The sequence below is a fragment of the Myzus persicae genome, unplaced genomic scaffold (assembly GCF_001856785.1).
Source record: "Myzus persicae strain clone G006 unplaced genomic scaffold, MPER_G0061.0, whole genome shotgun sequence".
In the NCBI taxonomy this organism is placed as follows: domain Eukaryota; kingdom Metazoa; phylum Arthropoda; class Insecta; order Hemiptera; family Aphididae; genus Myzus; species Myzus persicae.
The window spans coordinates 708387-727023 of NW_019104056.1; the positions used below are offsets into that span (position 1 = coordinate 708387).

At 29.4% G+C, this 18637-nt stretch overlaps 2 protein-coding genes across 5 annotated transcripts; one reads left to right on the plus strand and one right to left on the minus strand.

The window, feature by feature from the left end:
- The first annotated feature begins 340 nt into the window (after positions 1-340).
- On the plus strand, positions 341-15335 carry LOC111038149 (large proline-rich protein bag6-A). 4 transcript variants are annotated; one of them, XM_022321124.1, is made up of 21 exons: positions 341-770; positions 907-1075; positions 2148-2244; positions 2319-2436; positions 3625-3828; positions 5072-5375; positions 5464-5618; positions 5970-6093; positions 6170-6335; positions 6464-6755; positions 6825-7082; positions 7143-7358; positions 7907-8299; positions 10039-10136; positions 10645-10992; positions 11074-11173; positions 12302-12426; positions 12487-12648; positions 12726-12839; positions 12906-13062; positions 14404-14612. In XM_022321124.1, the coding sequence occupies exons 2-21, from the start codon at positions 1053-1055 to the stop codon at positions 14610-14612; spliced, it is 3663 nt and encodes a 1220-aa protein (XP_022176816.1). In that variant the 5' UTR covers positions 341-770; positions 907-1052. The 4 variants fall into 4 exon arrangements, with proteins under 4 accessions (XP_022176816.1, XP_022176815.1, XP_022176814.1 ...); XM_022321123.1 differs by lacking the exon at positions 907-1075; XM_022321122.1 differs by lacking the exons at positions 341-770; positions 907-1075 and adding an exon at positions 1707-1835 and having other exon boundaries at positions 14404-15335.
- On the minus strand, positions 15188-18143 carry LOC111038151 (probable peptidyl-tRNA hydrolase 2). Its single transcript, XM_022321127.1, has 4 exons — positions 17438-18143; positions 17177-17374; positions 16698-16783; positions 15188-15554 (listed from the first exon to the last, which is right to left on the minus strand). Exons 1-4 carry the CDS (start codon positions 17591-17593, stop codon positions 15350-15352), a joined length of 645 nt encoding a protein of 214 aa, XP_022176819.1. The 5' UTR covers positions 17594-18143; the 3' UTR covers positions 15188-15349.
- Positions 18144-18637: the final 494 nt, after the last annotated feature.

The following is an 18637-nucleotide window of genomic DNA, read 5'->3' on the forward strand; positions in this document are numbered from 1 at the left end:
CTAATAGCCAATTGGTATAAAGTAGAGAACCTATAAGCTCTCCAGTATAATGTATTATATAAGGTACATATAGTATTTTAGACGTCATGATCTTGAAATAGTATATCGTCATGAATGCAAATTATTAGGTACCATCAAATATCATTGATTAAATAATACTGGTTTGGGTTTGTATTGATAGCCGATAGGTACAAATCGAAGTTAAATCGAATTTCAAAGTGCAACTCAAACAACAGTACAATAATATTGGCATATGGTTTATTCATACATTATGGCTACACTGGAATACATTTTAGCTCACGGCGATCACTTGAAATATTTACTATTTACTCGAAAAGTCGAGAACTCCGTTTGGTCCGTTGTTTATTGTTTTGGTCATAATTATATTTTGAAAATAATCTAAAATCTTACGATGGTAAAATAATTTTCATATAATTTCTGTGTACCGGCTTGGTGTGCCTCGAACTAGTCTCCTTATCATATCCCGATGTGCAACCTGTTCTTGTATATCTTTAATCGTGATTCGTGATCCTTTTGACCTTATTGCTAGTACCTCAGCATTTAGTAACAGACTACTATAACAGTGAAGTTACGACTTACTAGTTACTCTTTGACCCTTGTTTAATGTTTATGCGTATCATGGCGTTTTCGCTGTGAGTGATTATATTTTAAATTTTAATTTGCAAAACAAAATTACAATAGGTACTGTAATTTTATAACAAAATGGCTAAATGTTATTCAAGCCCTTCGGGTCAGTCGGAAGAGAATTCGTAAGTAATACAAAAATATATGTCAATAAAACATAATATATTTAGTCTAAATCATCAATATTACTATTATTAATAGTATATCATTGATATTAAACGTATGGTGTATCTTTACGCATTCCTACCTTCACACTTTTAGACCAACGTAACTGATAGAAAAACGAATGTCCTCACTGGTACAGAAAACTCCTGAGTGATGCAAACTAACATTTAAACAAGAGATAACTTGCTGTTGTAAAGATGTTGATTGTGGAGTATTTTATATTTATATCAACTTCCTAGTTGATGACTGATGGTTGTACAATGTCGTATGTATAAGTTTAATATCAAAGATGATTGATGACTAGACATAGTTCATACCACGATTAAAGATTATCTATAGCCGTGGTTCATACTATAAACAGTAATATTAATGAGTCTTACTTAACTATTAATTTGTATTCTGTGCTATAACTGTTATTAATATTGTATTGATAGAATAATATCGATAGTACATAATTATTGATTATTGAATCCTAGACTCGGTCTCTCAATTCAACGGTAGCGGCGCGAAGCTAAGTAAAAAAATAAAAACGGTCGTCAACTATACAGTAATCACATTCTACATCTACACAATATTTTATTAATATACCTATTATCGTAGAACAATAATATTATTTTAATATTGGCTTCAGATTCAATACTTCAATAGGTTATTAGTCGTCTTACAGAAAATTAATACTTTATACCTAAGTGGTCTATACAGTATACACAATATTATAATATAATATTATGTACCAACTACCAATAGCACGGCGTCACATTCCGCTAATGTCCATTTCCTCGATCGTTGGCAACAGTGTTTCTCTCCGATGGCGCCGTTCGTTGTTACTCCATGGTTTATCACGGATGTTCGTCATTCCGTATTCTCTTTTTTATTTTCTCTCCCCCACTTCCCAGATCACCACACTGCTCACAGTGCTCACACTCTCACTTCAAATCTACGACGGTCTGTTCTGCTTCGCCTTTTTTCGATCCGTTGTCGAGTCCGTATGAATTCATTTCTCGAATGTTCGGCATCTTCAAACCGTAAGTGTCGCTGAACGTCCGCAGAACCATGATCAAACAACGATAATAACGCAGAATCATTGTCCGCCGCACAGCCGATACAAAATAATCTGTGTTCCCTAGCCTATTTCATTGTGCAGGCGCATTATCATCGTATTGATTAAACACCTTCGAAACATATTATTACTATCTAGGTGATTACGCCGTGCGCCTTACAATAAATTACTGACTGTAGTCTGTGCTCTATGGGGTTATTTTATTTACTTGTGATAGCATCTTCTTGTCTACGTTTTTGCCACAAATAGTGGTTTTTTAAAACTTTGCGCATTTCAGGACAACCGAAAGCAGTACGACGTCGAACGCCAAAATGATTGATCTGACAATAAAGACGTTGGATTCACAGAATCACAAATTTCGCGTTCCGGACACTGTAAGTCACTATGTCATTTCTCATACATTATTGATGTTATATATTTTATTGTACCTATTTATTATTATTACTAGTTTACCATATTGGAGCTCAAAGAGTTTATTGCGGCACAAGTAAACGTCGCAGTTGTCCAACAACGATTGATATTTTGTGGTCGTGTCTTGAGTAATGAAACCAAACTTGCTGATATTGGTAAGAAAGCCATCCGTTTTTGATAATAGATCTTGCTACCTAGTAGTCTTATTGAGTTATGATTATAAAATACTTAGGTGACAGCTAAAATGCACTTTAGATAGCCCCTCATGATTTTCAATATTTGTTTTTAACAACTTAGTTTTTTATGCTTAAAATCATTGTGTACAAACTGTTTACCTTAAACTGTTATTTTAGAAGTTATAGCTTTAAATGTATAAATCAATAAAATGTGAAAGGTAATACATATTTTCAAGCTGAAGTATTTAATTCTGGTAAAATCAAGCTTATTTTTATATAACATATCTTGCAATACATTTTTACGTTTTTCATAAATCAGAATTTTTTTTGTAAATTCATTTTTTTAGTAAATTTACTTTAAAATTAAAAACTTCCATGAAATTAATTACAAGAACACTATCAATGTTTTGAACAATAGTAGGTAACTTAGAACCATGGTTACACGCTTCTATTAATTTAAATTAGCTTGATTCATATTGAATCAATGCTAAGTAAGGTTCACAATACACATACTCGACTAAACCATATTCATTTAATATGCTTCCACTAAACTAGTTTACATGCACAGTTGTCAAATCGGTTTACTTCAACTATTCCTTTTCCCAAATCGCATTCGGTTTTAATAGCGTTTTCTGTTTGATATTTAAATACATTTTGTATTCTTATCGGAAATTAACTAAACCATTTCAAGTTTGCCAGATTTATATTAAACTGAATTAACACTTGTTTACATGCATTTAACTTCGGAAGTACCTAAATTAGTTTATATTAATTGTGTTCCATTTATATGTTATTCTGCTCAGTTCCTTTTAATATAACTAATCTACCTTAAATTAATAATACTTAAACAGAATTACACATTCTCTCCTATTCCAAATATCAACCAATATTTTGATACAATTTTAGAGTGTGTTTCTATTTTCTGTTTTGAAATTTAATTGATATTGAAAAATAGATAAAATATCTATCAATTATTGGATACAACTCATTATTATTTAAAGAAGCCAGATAATATTTGCTTGTAAAATAAACATTTTATATTAAAAATTATTTTATCACTCCAGAATTAAGTCACTTAACAAGGTTGTACAATGATACTTGCGCGGATGTGAATATGTATTTATTTGAATAAAAATATGAATATAACATAAAACATTTTTTCAATAGGTATTGATGGAAAAGTTATGCATCTTGTGCAGAAAGTTCCTCGTTTGTCAACAACTACATCTGGATCATCATCATCTACAACAACTAATACTACTAGTCGTTCAGCACAACATGCAGGACCTGGATTTAGAGGATGGCATACACACGATCCTACTGTTTTATTTGGTGCCATTGGTATTCCTTCAGAGTTAATGCATGCTGGAGGTAATGTATAAATACATATTTTTATGCTGGTTGCAGAAATACTTGTTCCTTCGTTAATTTTTCCTTAAAAATGTTTGATCATTGATGAGCTAATATTATTTTGAATACTTCTTGATAAATATAAAGTTAATTTGCTTCCCAGCATCTATTTCATTATCAATAAATCTTAAGAAGATACTTACAAAATATCAAATTGTTGTCCTGCAGAACCAATTTTCTGTTAGTTTTAATATTATAGTGAAATGGCCAATTATTAAACATAAAAGTAACAACACATACACCTCAAATGTAGCTAAACAGTTCAAAACTGTATAAGATATAGAATAATGAGATGATGCTTACCTATAAATATCTAATAGTAGGTTAATTGAAACTAATTTGTACTACGTGTAGAGAACACTGCGCCATCCAATATACTATGCTCAATTCCAAGGAAGTTTGGAAAAATCACAAAAGCATTGCGGCTTGTGCACATGCAGTCTCGCTACTGACTACTGCAGCCAATCACAAATTTGTTGTCAGTTTTAAAATGATTATAACTTGCTTCAAAATTAAAATATCAATAAAAGTCTTCCAAGTGGTCTTAACATTTAAATGGTACAGAATTTTTCTGTCATGTCTGTTTCATCTGAAATGAAAGTTTATGTAAAAGTTGACCTATGTGATTAATGGGATCAAGATCAGAATCAAACATAAATTGGTTACCACCTAAGGATACTCTTATATGAGTTTATAACGATCAAAGAATCTAGAATCAAATATTCAACATTCCCATTGCTGTCACTAGGTCCAAACCCCATCCATAAAAAATTTAAGGTTGTCAGTGTTCCTCAAAAACAAATGTCATATATTTAACATATTTTTATGGAATTAGTGTATTGTAACCTCTTTTCGTTAGCTCCCCACTATATGAGGTCAACGTAGTAATCAATGGGCATGAACAATATCGGTTGTTCTAAGTTGGTTTTTACGATATTTACATTTTCAAATGAGTTATGAGTATTTATAAATTGTAACATATTAATGTAATATACTCCTAAAGTCATAACTAGAGCTTGTTTTTCAATGTTTTTTTTTTTCTTCGGTGCTTTGGAAACTATTTGATTTCCAAGTACATAATTTGATTTATTTTGGTAACAAATACTGCATAAGTGAAAATTATATTTGCGTTTTTTGCTGTTTTAGAATTGTTGTATTATTTTATTTAACAACATATTTTATTGTCATAATTTTTTTATTTCAGAATTGCCACGTCTTATAAGTACTAGAAATCATGGAACTGGTAATAGAGTGTCATTGGCTTTGGATATGATACGCAGAGCAAATGATATATTAAATAGATTAGAACATCCACGACCCCAACCACCATTATCATCCCATGTTATTAATCCTGCGGATCAATATCCAGTAGGGTCACAACAGGCAGAAGCTTCATCCCCAAGTGTACCACCAGAAGGAGTAGGAGCACCAGAATCATCCCTACCAGAATCGTCTGCTTCAGAATCATCTGTACCACAATCACAAACAGATCCAGATTCAGTAAATGTGTATGTTTAAAATATATTTCAAAATATGATCACATATATTTATTATGTTTGTGTTTATTGACTTAAATGATATATATTATTTTAATAGGAGCTACGAAGTGGATGAAACATTCCCAAATACTGTTGTTGTCACTATTGATGCTACACATCACATGAGAATGCCTCCGGGATTAATGCGTCAAGTTCACAACCATATGCAAGCAAATAATCTATTTCCAATGCATCAAAATACAACTGAAACATGTAAGTCCTTCTCAGATTTTTTTAATTTTTAAGGCGAATAAATACAAAAAACATATTTAATGTTTTTTTTTTCATTAAAAAAGTTAGTGCAATATGTCTTTAGAATTAATTCACTATGTCTATTTTTGTGAGTGAATTTATTGCTGTTATCTTCGTTTGAGAGCTTTATCTTAGTCATTTGGAAAGATTCTTTCAACTAATAATAAATTAACAATGATATGGAAAGTAATTATTGTGTGTAGTTTACATAAAGTTTAAATTTGTGAATTTTTTGTATTGATTAAATTTATAATGTGCTTGTAACATGTAACACTTTTGTACAAAGTTAAATAGTTACGTTATGTTTTTTAGCTGCTGAAAGTGAAGTTTCAAATGTTCCTGAAAATGTTCCAGTTGGAGGATCAACTAATCAATCTTCAGCTGAACAAGCTACTGGAACATTACCATCTTCTGCATCATCTGAACAACCTTCAAGGTTTGACCAATAAGAATGTCCTTATTTTTTATATAGTTAAAGAAATTAATATTAATTTTTAATTTAAAAAAAAAAGGAATGATCGTCAAACTTCAGAAAGTAGATCTACGGTTGCTGTAAATGACAGGCGACGTTTAAGAGAATTAATTGAAGAATTGAATAAATTAAATGAAAGATTACGACCATTTTATGCTATGTATTGCCAGTTTATTGTTGATGATCCTCGATTTGAAACTATAGAAGTATGATAACAAACAGTTTTGGAATATTACACATCTAATATATTATTTGTTTTGACATTAAAACTGATGAAAAAAATAATCTCTTTTATCTTTGATTTTTATAAATATGAATCTTGCATATCTTATAGGGTGAACATGGATCACTTAGAGCACAATCTATTTTCAATGGTGTGTCTGAAGTGATGCATTTTATATCACATGTTTATCATGCAATTAGTGATGTAAGAATTGCATTTAACAGATCACCACCACGTTCTTTCCAATCTCGTCCTTGTTTGCTACAAGGTACTATTTTACACGCTGCTCATTCAGTTACAACAACTACTACAGCTGCACCTCCGTCTACTCAACAACCTACTTCTACACAAACAACCACCACAAGTCAATCTATACCAAGTGTACGAGCTTTTAGACTTGATTGTAAGTTATATTTTGTTTTAATTCTTTCTAACGATAAGCCAAATATTTTAACCATTGTTATGAATCCAGATGGAGAAGGAAGTGAAACTCCAAATGTGTCCACTTCAGCTACTGAACAAAATTCAAATTCAAACACAAACATGTCAGTCGATCCAAATACTGAAAGTAATAATACTTCTACTGAGTTCCCATCATCTACAGAGACTCCTCAGGGGGTAGAACTTTTGTTTGATCTTGCGCCAGGGTCCATTCGTATAGATTCCGTAGAAGCTGCATTTATTAACCCAACTGCCCCTGCGGCAACAGGCGTACCTGCAGCTGTTTCTCGTGCGTATAGAATATGGTATTCAATAAAATAAAAATAATAATTAAATATTTGTTTTTTAGAACCACAACAACCATCTGTTACTATTCCTGATCCAGCAGCAATGCCTATTGACTGGATGGATCAGATGATTGATGTAATCTCTAGTGGAGTGCGACGTCCTTTCATGTCTGAACCATCTTCAGAATGGCATAATATCCCTACTACTTCTACTCGAACTCCTCGTGTAACCCCTAGGACAACTGATTCATCATCGACAACAAATCCTCCATCACAAGGTACATTTAATTAAGTTATTTTCATTAGGTAAGTTTAGTTCCAAAACATTTTTTAACTAGTAAACATTATTTAAAGACTGTTGCTGGGGGTTGCACATACAATCACTGAACATTTAACTAATCAATAGTGAACTAATGGTCCTTTAAACATCATTTAGTGGCTCATGTTCAACTAATTATAATTTTTCATGCACCCCAGTTATAAATGTATTGTGCGTAACTCATAATATTATTATTATTATTGATGTTTATAAAAAAATTCATTTTTGGTAAAAGTATTAAATTCAGTATTTTTTTTTGTACCCATATTATTTATTATCATAACTTTTTTGAACCTTCTGTGGAATATTTCAAACTGATAATTGTGTAAATGTGTACTACTAATTTTTGATTTTAATCTTGATTAAGTACTCAAATAACACTGCACTATTATTTATTTTAACTATAAATTGCTATCTTTATTACTTAATACTTATTGAATGTAAAATAAATTATTATTACCTGTTTTTCTTATCAATATATACATTATATAATATATTTTGTTATAGGCTTAGCTCGTGGACGCTGGGATTCTACCCCTCGTATGGATCCATTTTTACCGTGTAGTTCCCACCACTTTGAACCAAATTTAAGACCAGTGGTATTAGCTAGGCGTTCTACTCAAGGAACTGATAGATCTACATCTTCTGCCACCAGTGGCAACTCAACTACAGATACTTCTTCCCCAACTTCACCTAATGAAGTAAGATCTTTTACTAGTCGGCGTCCAGGTAGATCAAGAACTCGTTATCTGCAAGATTCCGACGCAATGATGTCTGGTATACATCCAATTCTAACTTGGGGAAGACAACGTAACAATACAGCTACAACATCTGCAAGCAATATTGCTCAGGCTACTGGACAGGGTAGTAGTTTAACGGATGCTTTAGCTGGACAAATAAGTAATTTTCATTATGTATTTATTTTTTTTACCTTCATTTTATATTTTATTTAATCTCAGGTTAGATAAATAAAAATATATCATGGAATATTTAATGGATTTCAAAAATTTGTTTTTCTAGAAAAATAATATTCATATTTATTATGATTATAATTTATCCCTATTTTATAAGAGTTTAATCAGTGTATGTCATAGACCCTGTGTATTAATTGTTTTTATAATAATTGTGTAGTTAAGTACATGGTTTAAGATATACAGGTTAGCTATCATGTGCCAGTTGAGCTGTCCAGAAGTGTAAGGGTTGGCTGGTACTTATTTCTACCGCTAGCATAATGTGCTAGTAGTACCTAGGGTTTCATTATTTTGTTTTATCAGATAAATATACAGCATAAATGAATAAAAAATAATTCATAGTGCTATAAATGAATTGCAATTTGCAATTATTCTTTTAAGTATAGCGTTTTGATTATTTATATCAAAACAATGTGTTAGTGTTATGTGTATGCAGTTATAATAAATAATGTATAGATAATTTATGCATAGTATTTTATTAACTCTAACTAGTAGGTATCTGGACGTTTAGGAATCTATATTGAAATGGAACCTACTATATTGTTTATCTTGGGAATTATTTATTTTTATATTATAATTACAAAAAGATAATTGATAATAGGTACAAGGGTACAACTTAAGGGTATAGTCTATATTTTCTTGCATGGCTGGGTTGAATAATTTACAACTTAACTCTATTGTGATATATGTAATTATTTAATCTTACCTTTTTTTCTTAGCACAAAATTAAATAGATAGAAAACCAACTTCTGAATTCTTAAAAATTACTTTGTTAAGATTTAAATTGTTCATTCAAGTTTTTTGTTAAATTTATTTTTGTTATATATGCACTTTATACTTTAAATTTCTATAAAAGAGATGTAATTTTACCATTGTTTTTAAGTACTATTATTTAGGAGATATGTTTAGAATTCATGATTTTTTTATAATAAATAAGGAAAAAGAATTTTTAGGCAAAACTGATAATTTTCTAAAAAATCAATTTTGTTATGTGGTGTAATTCTAAAAATATAACAGTACCGTAGATAGGCACATGACATTTTCTGTGAATGTTTATATTAACTTTTTCTATACACAATACAATTTTAATTATTTTTAGGCTTTTTCAAGTCTTAGTTTTTTCTAAATATTATGTCTAAAAAATGTATTTCATAGTCAAAAAGTTTAAAAATGTAATACAAGTTTCCTCACACATTGTTATGATAGCATTTTAAAAATCCATATGCATGATATTTTTATAATCGTAACAGTTCAAATGTTGACATAACTTATCAAATTGAAAATTTTGTAAATTATTTAACTCATCCACACAGCAGATCAGTACCCACTTGTCAACTTTTTATATATATAATATAAGTTAGAAAAAGGTACTCCCCTGTGGTTTATCTTAAAAATAATGAATATTGTCTTCCTCCCCCCCCTCCCTCCAAATATGCCTATCTATGCCATTGAATATAAACCTAAATTATAAGTTTACTATTCATAATCAATGATATTAACCCCAATTACTTCAAGCTCTTTATAGATGTGATTAAAATATGTACTAATGTACCGTAACACTTTTGTACCTTGTACAATTGAGTATTGCATTATCTAACCTGTATATCTTAAACGGTACTAAAGTATAATGTGTTTCATTAAAAAAAACTTATATATAACTTATTTCAGGAGTTGGAATGGAAAGTGTTTTTGACACATTGGAAAGGGAAGTAGATTTTGATAGAACCAGAGACCTAAATTTGCCACCTACAAGCAGTTCAGTACTTGTAAGTAGACATTTGTAATGTGATTTTCTCTTAACAATTTATATCCATCATTTGTATGCTTCCGAGCATTTTATTCCAGTGACTTATTCAATTTGTTTATTTTTTCCGTATTGATTTTGTGGAGGTTTGCAGCAACTCTTCTCTATGACTTGTATTTCTTTTAATATTTTATACAATTAACATCCTTTTTTCATTCGGTACATGGCCAATCCATTAATAATTTTTTGTTCTTCTGCCCATGGAGATCTTCTACTGATATTTTTTCCTATACATTCTTCATTAATCTCAAAAGATTATTCTTATTTATTGTTTTTACAGTTTTTAGAAAACATTTATAAATTTAATATCCTCAAAAAAACAGCTCAATGTAACAAATTCCATGCCCTAATAAAACATAATAATGTTAATAAAACAATTTTGATAATTTGGTATAATCATTTTTTTATTTTCAACTAAAATTTTTGTGTATCACTTACTTAATGTTGGCTTTTTATTATATTTTGAATAGGGTTTTGAGCATTCAATGAGTACATCTACCTCTCAGTCAACTCCACCAAATGTATTGCTTACAACTCCTATTGGTGAAATACCATACTTTAGAAGTTTAGAAGGTCAATCCTTGTTGGTAGACTTATTCTTGATGATTTCTCGTAACTGGACTCTACGGGACATGTTCAGTGTGAATTTAACGTCAGAAACATCAACACTTAGAACTAATCCTGTTGCTACACATTCTGAAGAATTAATAAATTTCATATTGGATAGAATTATGCTTAATCGACCACCTAGCAATCAAAATATTGAGGATGCTGCAAATCGTATATTTTTAGAAATCGTGCCATACATAAATATTTTTGTAAGTAAAATGTATATTAATGATCAATTAAATAATTTTAAGATCCAATTATAAACATTTTTTTATTTATGAATACACTAGCAATGTACTGTGCCAACACGTACCAATATTAATGTGAATGCTTCTTTCCGGCGATGTATTCTTCAAAATCTACGTGGAATAATTAACTTCTGTGGTGAAAGTAAGATTTTTGATTAATGTATAAGTTTAATCATAGCGTTTATTGTACTCAATTATGTAAAAATTGGTATTATTTTCTTGTTAAAGTTCCTTGCTTCACTCAATAATTACTTTGACTTGTTCCTCAATCAGAATCATTCCAACATTTAAGAATATATAATTGATTTATTGTAGAACTAAAAAATATAATAGTGTGTAAATATTTTTATAACATTTACTCTTCGAGTACTTTAAACTATATATTATAAATCTTTATACTAGAGTTTACACCATTTTCTTTTGCACTAAACAACTATCCATGTGTTCTGCACTTTCAATTTTGTGAAGTTAACTTAAATAATAGAGTGAAAATATCAAACTTAAATGTATGAACATTATTTATATTACCATAAGGTTTTTTTTTACTTTTTTACGATATTCCAAATTATAAATTGTAATATTTTACTTAGTATTACTAACTTGCTTAAAATGAATGAATTAATTAATTTTAGAAAACTCACAAGAAAATATGATTTATTATTCAATCTTTATTGAACCTAATTACACAATTTGTATTATCTACTCATCGACATATTATAATAGAATTGACCAGGAATGATAAAAAATATGTGAGCCTACAATATAACCTAATATATTATATAAATCTATGGATTTATCAAAAAGATTATTATACCTTAGCATAAGCATATATTAGCCTCTCATTATTTATCTCTCCCACATATATTTGCTTCAATATATTACACTTAACACCATTCAAAATCATTCCTGGTATATTCTATTATTTTATGTTGATGGATTTGTTAAATTATACATTTGTAAGACAGACACCTTTCTGGTATGGTGTCCTCTTAATTTTATAATAATAATAAAACTAATTTAATTTAATTTCACAAATTAATATATCAATATTAATTTGAAGTATGCATTCAACAGTATCATTTGTAAATAAAATTTATTTTTTTTATTGTTCTACTGAAACAAATAGAATACATTTAAAATTAAGTTTGAATAGTTTTACTTAATACAAAATAAAGATAATAAATAATATTAACTTTTGCTTCAAAACAATTTGTATCTCTTATTTCATACAATATATTAATATATATATATATATATAAATATGTTTTAGATCGAATAGGAGCCATTGATAGTATTGTGAATTTATTGTCCGTGTTTGCTGAAGGATTTTTATCATTGATAGTTTATTGCTGTAACAGCCGCCCTATATTTCGGCTATGTGTTTCCGCAGTCATGGTAATTAATTAATATTCTTATATTAAATATACTTGATAATCATGTTCAAAATAATTTTAGCAATACTTGCCACTTCCTTCAAATTTACACATTTTAATAATGGATGAATTACGTGCGAATATTGACCAATACTGGGAAAGAATGACCACTTTTCAAATGATGAGTTTATCTGTAGTTGACTATATTGTACCATTTGATGAAGCTGCACAACTATTAAGAGCGGTCTGTATTAATACTTATTTATGTTTTTTATAATTTTTGAAATTGGAAATAATATAAATTTATAATTTTTATTCCAGAGTAATAATGGAGAACAATCATCCAATCCTTCTATGCCTTCTTCTGAAAATATCAATGAACCGTTACCCGAGGTTGTTATTGGATCTCAAGATTGGCACCACAATGTTCCTTCAGTGAATTTATAAATAATTAATTTGGTACGAAAAAATTTATATTTATGAGAGTTTTCTTATCTACAGGAATGGGTACCAGTCATAGCTAGAGATTCACAACGTCAAAGACGTCAAGGAACACAGCCACCATATAGCGATGCATATTTATCCGGTATGCCTAACAAACGCAGGAAGATAGTGACAAGTTCAAAGCCACAAGGGTCTTTATCTCAAATTATAGCTAGTGAGTTGATTCATTATATCTATTAAAAATGTATGCTCTATTCAAGTTAAATTTAACTTTACCATCAAAAATTGGTCTAGTTTGAACATCCTCTCCCACAAATGACCTATAATGTTACTGACTACAAAGTTTTGGTGTTGATTTCATGACACTGTTATTGTATATAATATACATAGTAAGATGCATTATCATATTTAAGTGTGTATCTTTATTTTTACAAGCTCTCAACATCTATTTTTTTTTTTTGCTATAAATAAATATGTATTACTGAGAGGAGTAACAAGGGTTGCTGACCTGTTAGAGAGCACAGAGTTAACATAAGAGGTCTGACTAGGTTAAGTGACCCTGTATGGATATACTGAAGTGGGCACTTGACAAGTTCGATGTCAATGTTAACCAGTGGTTGATACGACTAAACAGGCGCCATGGCCGATGTCAACTACGGGTTGACACAAGTACGCGGGCGCCCATGGCCGGTGTCAATCCCTGGTTGACATGCCGTATTGTATCTCTTACTACAAATTTATGAAAGCAGCTAATGCCATACGTCATTTGATATTTTTGTAGGCCATTCAGTAACATATTGCTTACTTCCTACCATAGTTGGTATTAATTTGTCGTAATTTTTATATTTAATTGACAATTTGGTAGCACTCTCCAAGAAGCTAGGCGACAGGTGCCCGCACTTGCAATCGTTGATGAGGACACCCATTCTGAATCAACGTCGTCTTTTAATGTGTTAACTTGAATAGAGTATAATCATTGTGTTAACATTATTATTATATTATATATTGATTCAAAGGGCTTAAATATTTGGGTAGTGGCAGGTGTCATGGCATAAACAATAACCTTTTGTACCTTCAAGTACTTTAAAAATACAAATAACGCACAAATAAAACCACTTGTGTTCCAGTTGAATGTAGGATATTTGACAGTTCGTATTTAATTTATAATATTTTTTTGATTAAACTCATGGCTGACAAAGTTATAACTAAAGCTCAGATGTTAATGACTAACATTTCATTAATATATGCATTTGATAATGTCAAAAAAAATGCAACCTACTATATGTATATATAAAATATATCTATTTTTCAACAATAATATACAATACAGGGTTAATATGAATTCAAAAAAATTATATTCCTACTCTTAAATATGTTTTTAATATTACTTTATTACAAAATATACAGCTAGTATGGATACATACTCAAGTAGAATTCTAGTTGAGCAAAAAATATGTAGCCATAAACAAACAAACTACCCATACACTATAACCATTTTTTGGAAAATATTGTACCTAAAACTATACTGATTTTATTGTTACTATAATGTTTTTAGAAAATTTGGAAGTTGCCATGGGTGCAGCAGGTGTAGCCATCAATACAGAAGTGATAACAAGTGCTGGAGCTGACACCGCTGTACAGAATGCGTATACCGAACGCATTAGGACATTTGGCAGATCCGGACTAGATACACATCCTGATTTTTGTCCTACCCGTTATCCAAATGCTTCTAAATTCTTTTATGATCATAATCATCAAAATTAAACAAATTTATTCAAAAAAAAACCAACTCCAAACAACTATTGGTTTTAATTTATTTATATTTTCTTTAAACCCCATAATAGACTGACATGTTAAAAACAAGAAAAATCTGATGCTATGTTTTTATTATGTATTGGAATTTACTCATTCTCAGGTTATGCGTGAACGCAATTTGTACTTTTTATCATAATTGAATAAATACCCCTTTTAGGCTGACCATGGCATGTAATTTTTTTGGTTAGATTGTGTATTGTAAGGTGTTGGCAATTAATTTAACATCATTTAATGGATATTTATAATGCTTTTTACAACACTGTATATTATATACATAATATAATGTTATGTACCTATTATATATAAAGTTAAATATTACTATTGTTTGGATTGTCAAGTTAATTATTTCTTTAGATAATTTTATAATATTTTAAGATTAGATAACATATAATGATTAAATTACTCATTTAAAAGAAGGAAACCTTTCAGTTTCTAATTACCTAGATTAAATTATTATAGGTAAATTATTTTGATTTTTAAATATTAATACTTAATATTGTATTTTTTAAATCAACTATATAATATTATATCATCAGATTACTTGCAATTTTATTCACTTTTAACTGAATACAATATTGTGTTTACATGTAGCACATTCATAGATGTATAACTAAAAAAATTAGTTGTAAGTTATCAAATATAACCAATAAACGCATTAAATGTTTTCCAAAACAGATATATTTTATTCATTTTAGCAGTCTAAGTTTTCCGGTCACAGGCTTAAGTTCTTGATCTGATCCAAAAAAAGCCAATGCAGTGAATGAGTTAGGTTCCACTTCAGTCAGACCTGCATCATGGACACAGAAAAATGGAATTTTGTGTATTTTTCCTTCGGAACACACTTTAATAAGTTCATTAGTGTTCTTTGCAGCAACAACAATTTTTCGACTTCTGAAAACAGTTTATAATCTTATTTTAATCTTAATCATCATTAAAAGGATTTCAGTGCAGCTATTATTCTTCAAACATACATTCAAAAAGTAGGTTTCATTTTGAATTGATTAGACTTAGTGTTACCCAACCTATTATACAAATTAAAGATAACATTATACAGGGAATATTCTTTTAGCTTTGTATCAGTTTCATCCAACAAAACAATCTTCTTAAGTTGTCAAAAATTGCGACTTTTTAATCTTAAATAACTACTGTATCAGTGAATTTAAAAATGGATGATAACAAATAGTTAATTATTGTTATCTTTTATTTTGATAATTTCAAATTATTTTTTTCACTTGTAATGTGCTGCACTACGGGTGGCGACAATGACTACGGTTGCTTCACTCACCACTACTGCAAACCGTAGATTTGGTCATGATGCACACAAACACATTCTATTTTCAACTAATTGGGCATTAACATTTTCCAGGAATAAATCCAAATTCCAAAATACTTATAATTCATAATGTTATTATAAGTTTGATGATCAAGTAATTACAAATATTGTCGATGGCTATGAGTATCCGCTGTGTATGCAGCAACGTCTATAGATATTTTCAATAGGAGGGGTTCTATGAAAAAATGATATGTAATACCTATATGTATGTATTAAATACAAAAATATTTTGTACATTTAAAAAATCTATATGAGTGTACAATTAATATATTTAGTAAAAAATACCAATGGGGGAGCGGGTTTAATACAGAAAACCCTTGGTATGTATAAATTTTTTTTTTGAAAACATTTTGTTACATCTTACATACTAGTTTTAATTTATTTTTATCTATTAAGTATTATAGATTTAAGCATTTAATAATTTCTAAAAAGAAAATATTTTTGAAGTTTGAAGTAATAACTCCTGTAATTTTTGTTTATAATGAAATAGGGAAACTTTCACATGGCGAGTAATTAACACATGTTATATAATCTATTACAAAACTTTACATTTTTTAATATTTTTATTAATGATTTGTATTGGATTTTGGAAAAAGTTATTTTCGGAGAGGAGATTAAATGTGTACAGGAATCTAAAGAAGATAATTTGTAAATCACCTATTTATTCTGTAAAATATAAATATATAGTGTTTCAATCTTACCCTTGTTCATTCCAAGTAATTAAATCATAGCTTAGATCTGCACGTTCTTTCATCACTTCATACAAGCCCAATGCAGCATGTGCAGCCTACAATATACCAAATCAAAAAATCATAATTTTAAAAATATTTTCACATTTGACCAAAAATTATCAATTTAAAATCATTTATTTGAAAAAACTGCAAAAAATAAAAATAGTTATATGATTAAGTTGCATGGTATGTTATATTCATTACAATGGTATCACTATACATGAAAGTTATGGGTGTTTAAGCCATATAAAGTTGTTGGTAATATCGACAACTTTGATTTGCTATAACTTTTGAACAATAAACTTCTACAATGTTTTTTAAGCACTTGAACTCATCATACTTAAACATGTATTTTAGAGAAAAATGGTGTCCGATGGAGCAGACTTGTTCCATTTTTTTAATATGTCTTGTTAATGACTTAATATAGGTTATATAATATATTCAATTACTTGTGAAGCAGTTTTCCCAATGCTCATGTTTAAGCCACTGTTTATGACGATAACCATTTTATTTGCAATAGTAACATCTTCCCATAATTTATCCCCGTCATCATCTACTACAGGTATAATTTCACTAGGCTCTGAGCTTGTAGTCAACAGTTGTTCAACAATTAAGTTCTTAGGTACATCACCAGCATTATCTACAATCTTAAACATAGATATTCAAAAATAAGAATTTAAGTATAAATGATCAATATTAAAATATATTACTTGTAGCACTAGAGATTTGGAAAAGCCCATATCTGTTAGTTCTTGAACAAGTTTTTCTTTTTCCTCTGATTGCTGTTTTGGTTCGATTTTGTTTACAGCATTTTGGATATTGCTTTTAGCATTATCTGAAATATTTTTTGCTCCGCTCGTTTCCATTTTATATAATGTGTTTGGACAGTGTGGGGACAAAAACGGAGAATTTCGTTAAAAAGAACTACTTTTATGATTCATTGTAGCGTGGTAACTAATGAAATAGTAAAACACCGGAACCGGACCAATACTACGAAGTACAGAAAAATGTAATAACTAATTAGTTATTATTACTTTTTATTTTATTTAAAATTTGTTAACTTGTTTCTTAGTATATTATAGGTTTTATTTTAATGTTAAAATCTTTAAAAAAATATAAAATATAAAATTTTAAACATTCACATAACTAAACCGTGATGATAACAATAGTAAAAAGGTGGTATATTTTACGATACACGACCACCGGACAGGTTGGTACCAACCACGGATATAGATACTAGTATCTATATCCGTGGTTGGTACAGACCACAATGATGGAACCACGATGCAGGTTTGGTTTGGTTAACAGTGGAATCATAGAAATAATAGAATCAAAGACCGTGATAGAATCGGGTTGTGGTGTTTGCTACGAGCAATAACAAATTCGACGTTACATTATTCTGAAACACGGCTATAGATACTATGGTTGCCCATCGGCCAATGTTAAATAATACAATACCCACAGGCGGCATACAAGTTTCTCGCTGAATCATAATACCACCTAGCGCTACCTAGTGAATTACTATAGAAACAACAAGATTTATAATTTTAGCGGGCTTTATATCTTTATTCTTTATTAATAACATGCAAAAATATTAGATAGACTATATTATTATTATATACATCATACATATTTTAAGACCACACATATTTTGCCAAAATTAGACATCAATCCATCGCATGGCTATTAGTACAGCATTAATATTTTTTATTTTATTTTATATATTTTGTAAAAATGTCTGATTTTTATTGTAGTGTTCGGGTACCTCAAATAAAATCAAAAAATATATTTGGTATACCAAAAAATGAAAAATGTTTTTGAGGAAACTTGTGAAGACTTTTTTAGTAGAAATTTTAAATTAACTTTTCCTTGTGGAGATCATAAAAGTGAAATAGTTACCAACATTTTTG

Excerpts from the sequence above, each read along its gene's own strand:
- LOC111038149 (XM_022321123.1), top strand. The coding sequence starts at position 724 with ATGGCTAAATGTTATTCAAGCCCTTCGGGTCAGTCGGAAGAGAATTC. Across the intron at positions 771-2,147 it reads GGTCAGTCGGAAGAGAATTC|GACAACCGAAAGCAGTACGA; the intron begins GTAAGTAATACA and ends TGCGCATTTCAG. Across the intron at positions 12,649-12,725 it reads CTGCACAACTATTAAGAGCG|AGTAATAATGGAGAACAATC; the intron begins GTCTGTATTAAT and ends TTTTTATTCCAG.
- LOC111038151 (XM_022321127.1), bottom strand. The coding sequence starts at position 17,593 with ATGGAAACGAGCGGAGCAAAAAATATTTCAGATAATGCTAAAAGCAAT. Across the intron at positions 17,375-17,437 it reads CCAAATCTCTAGTGCTACAA|ATTGTAGATAATGCTGGTGA; the intron begins GTAATATATTTT and ends TCTATGTTTAAG. Across the intron at positions 15,555-16,697 it reads ATTACTTGGAATGAACAAGG|AAGTCGAAAAATTGTTGTTG; the intron begins GTAAGATTGAAA and ends AACTGTTTTCAG.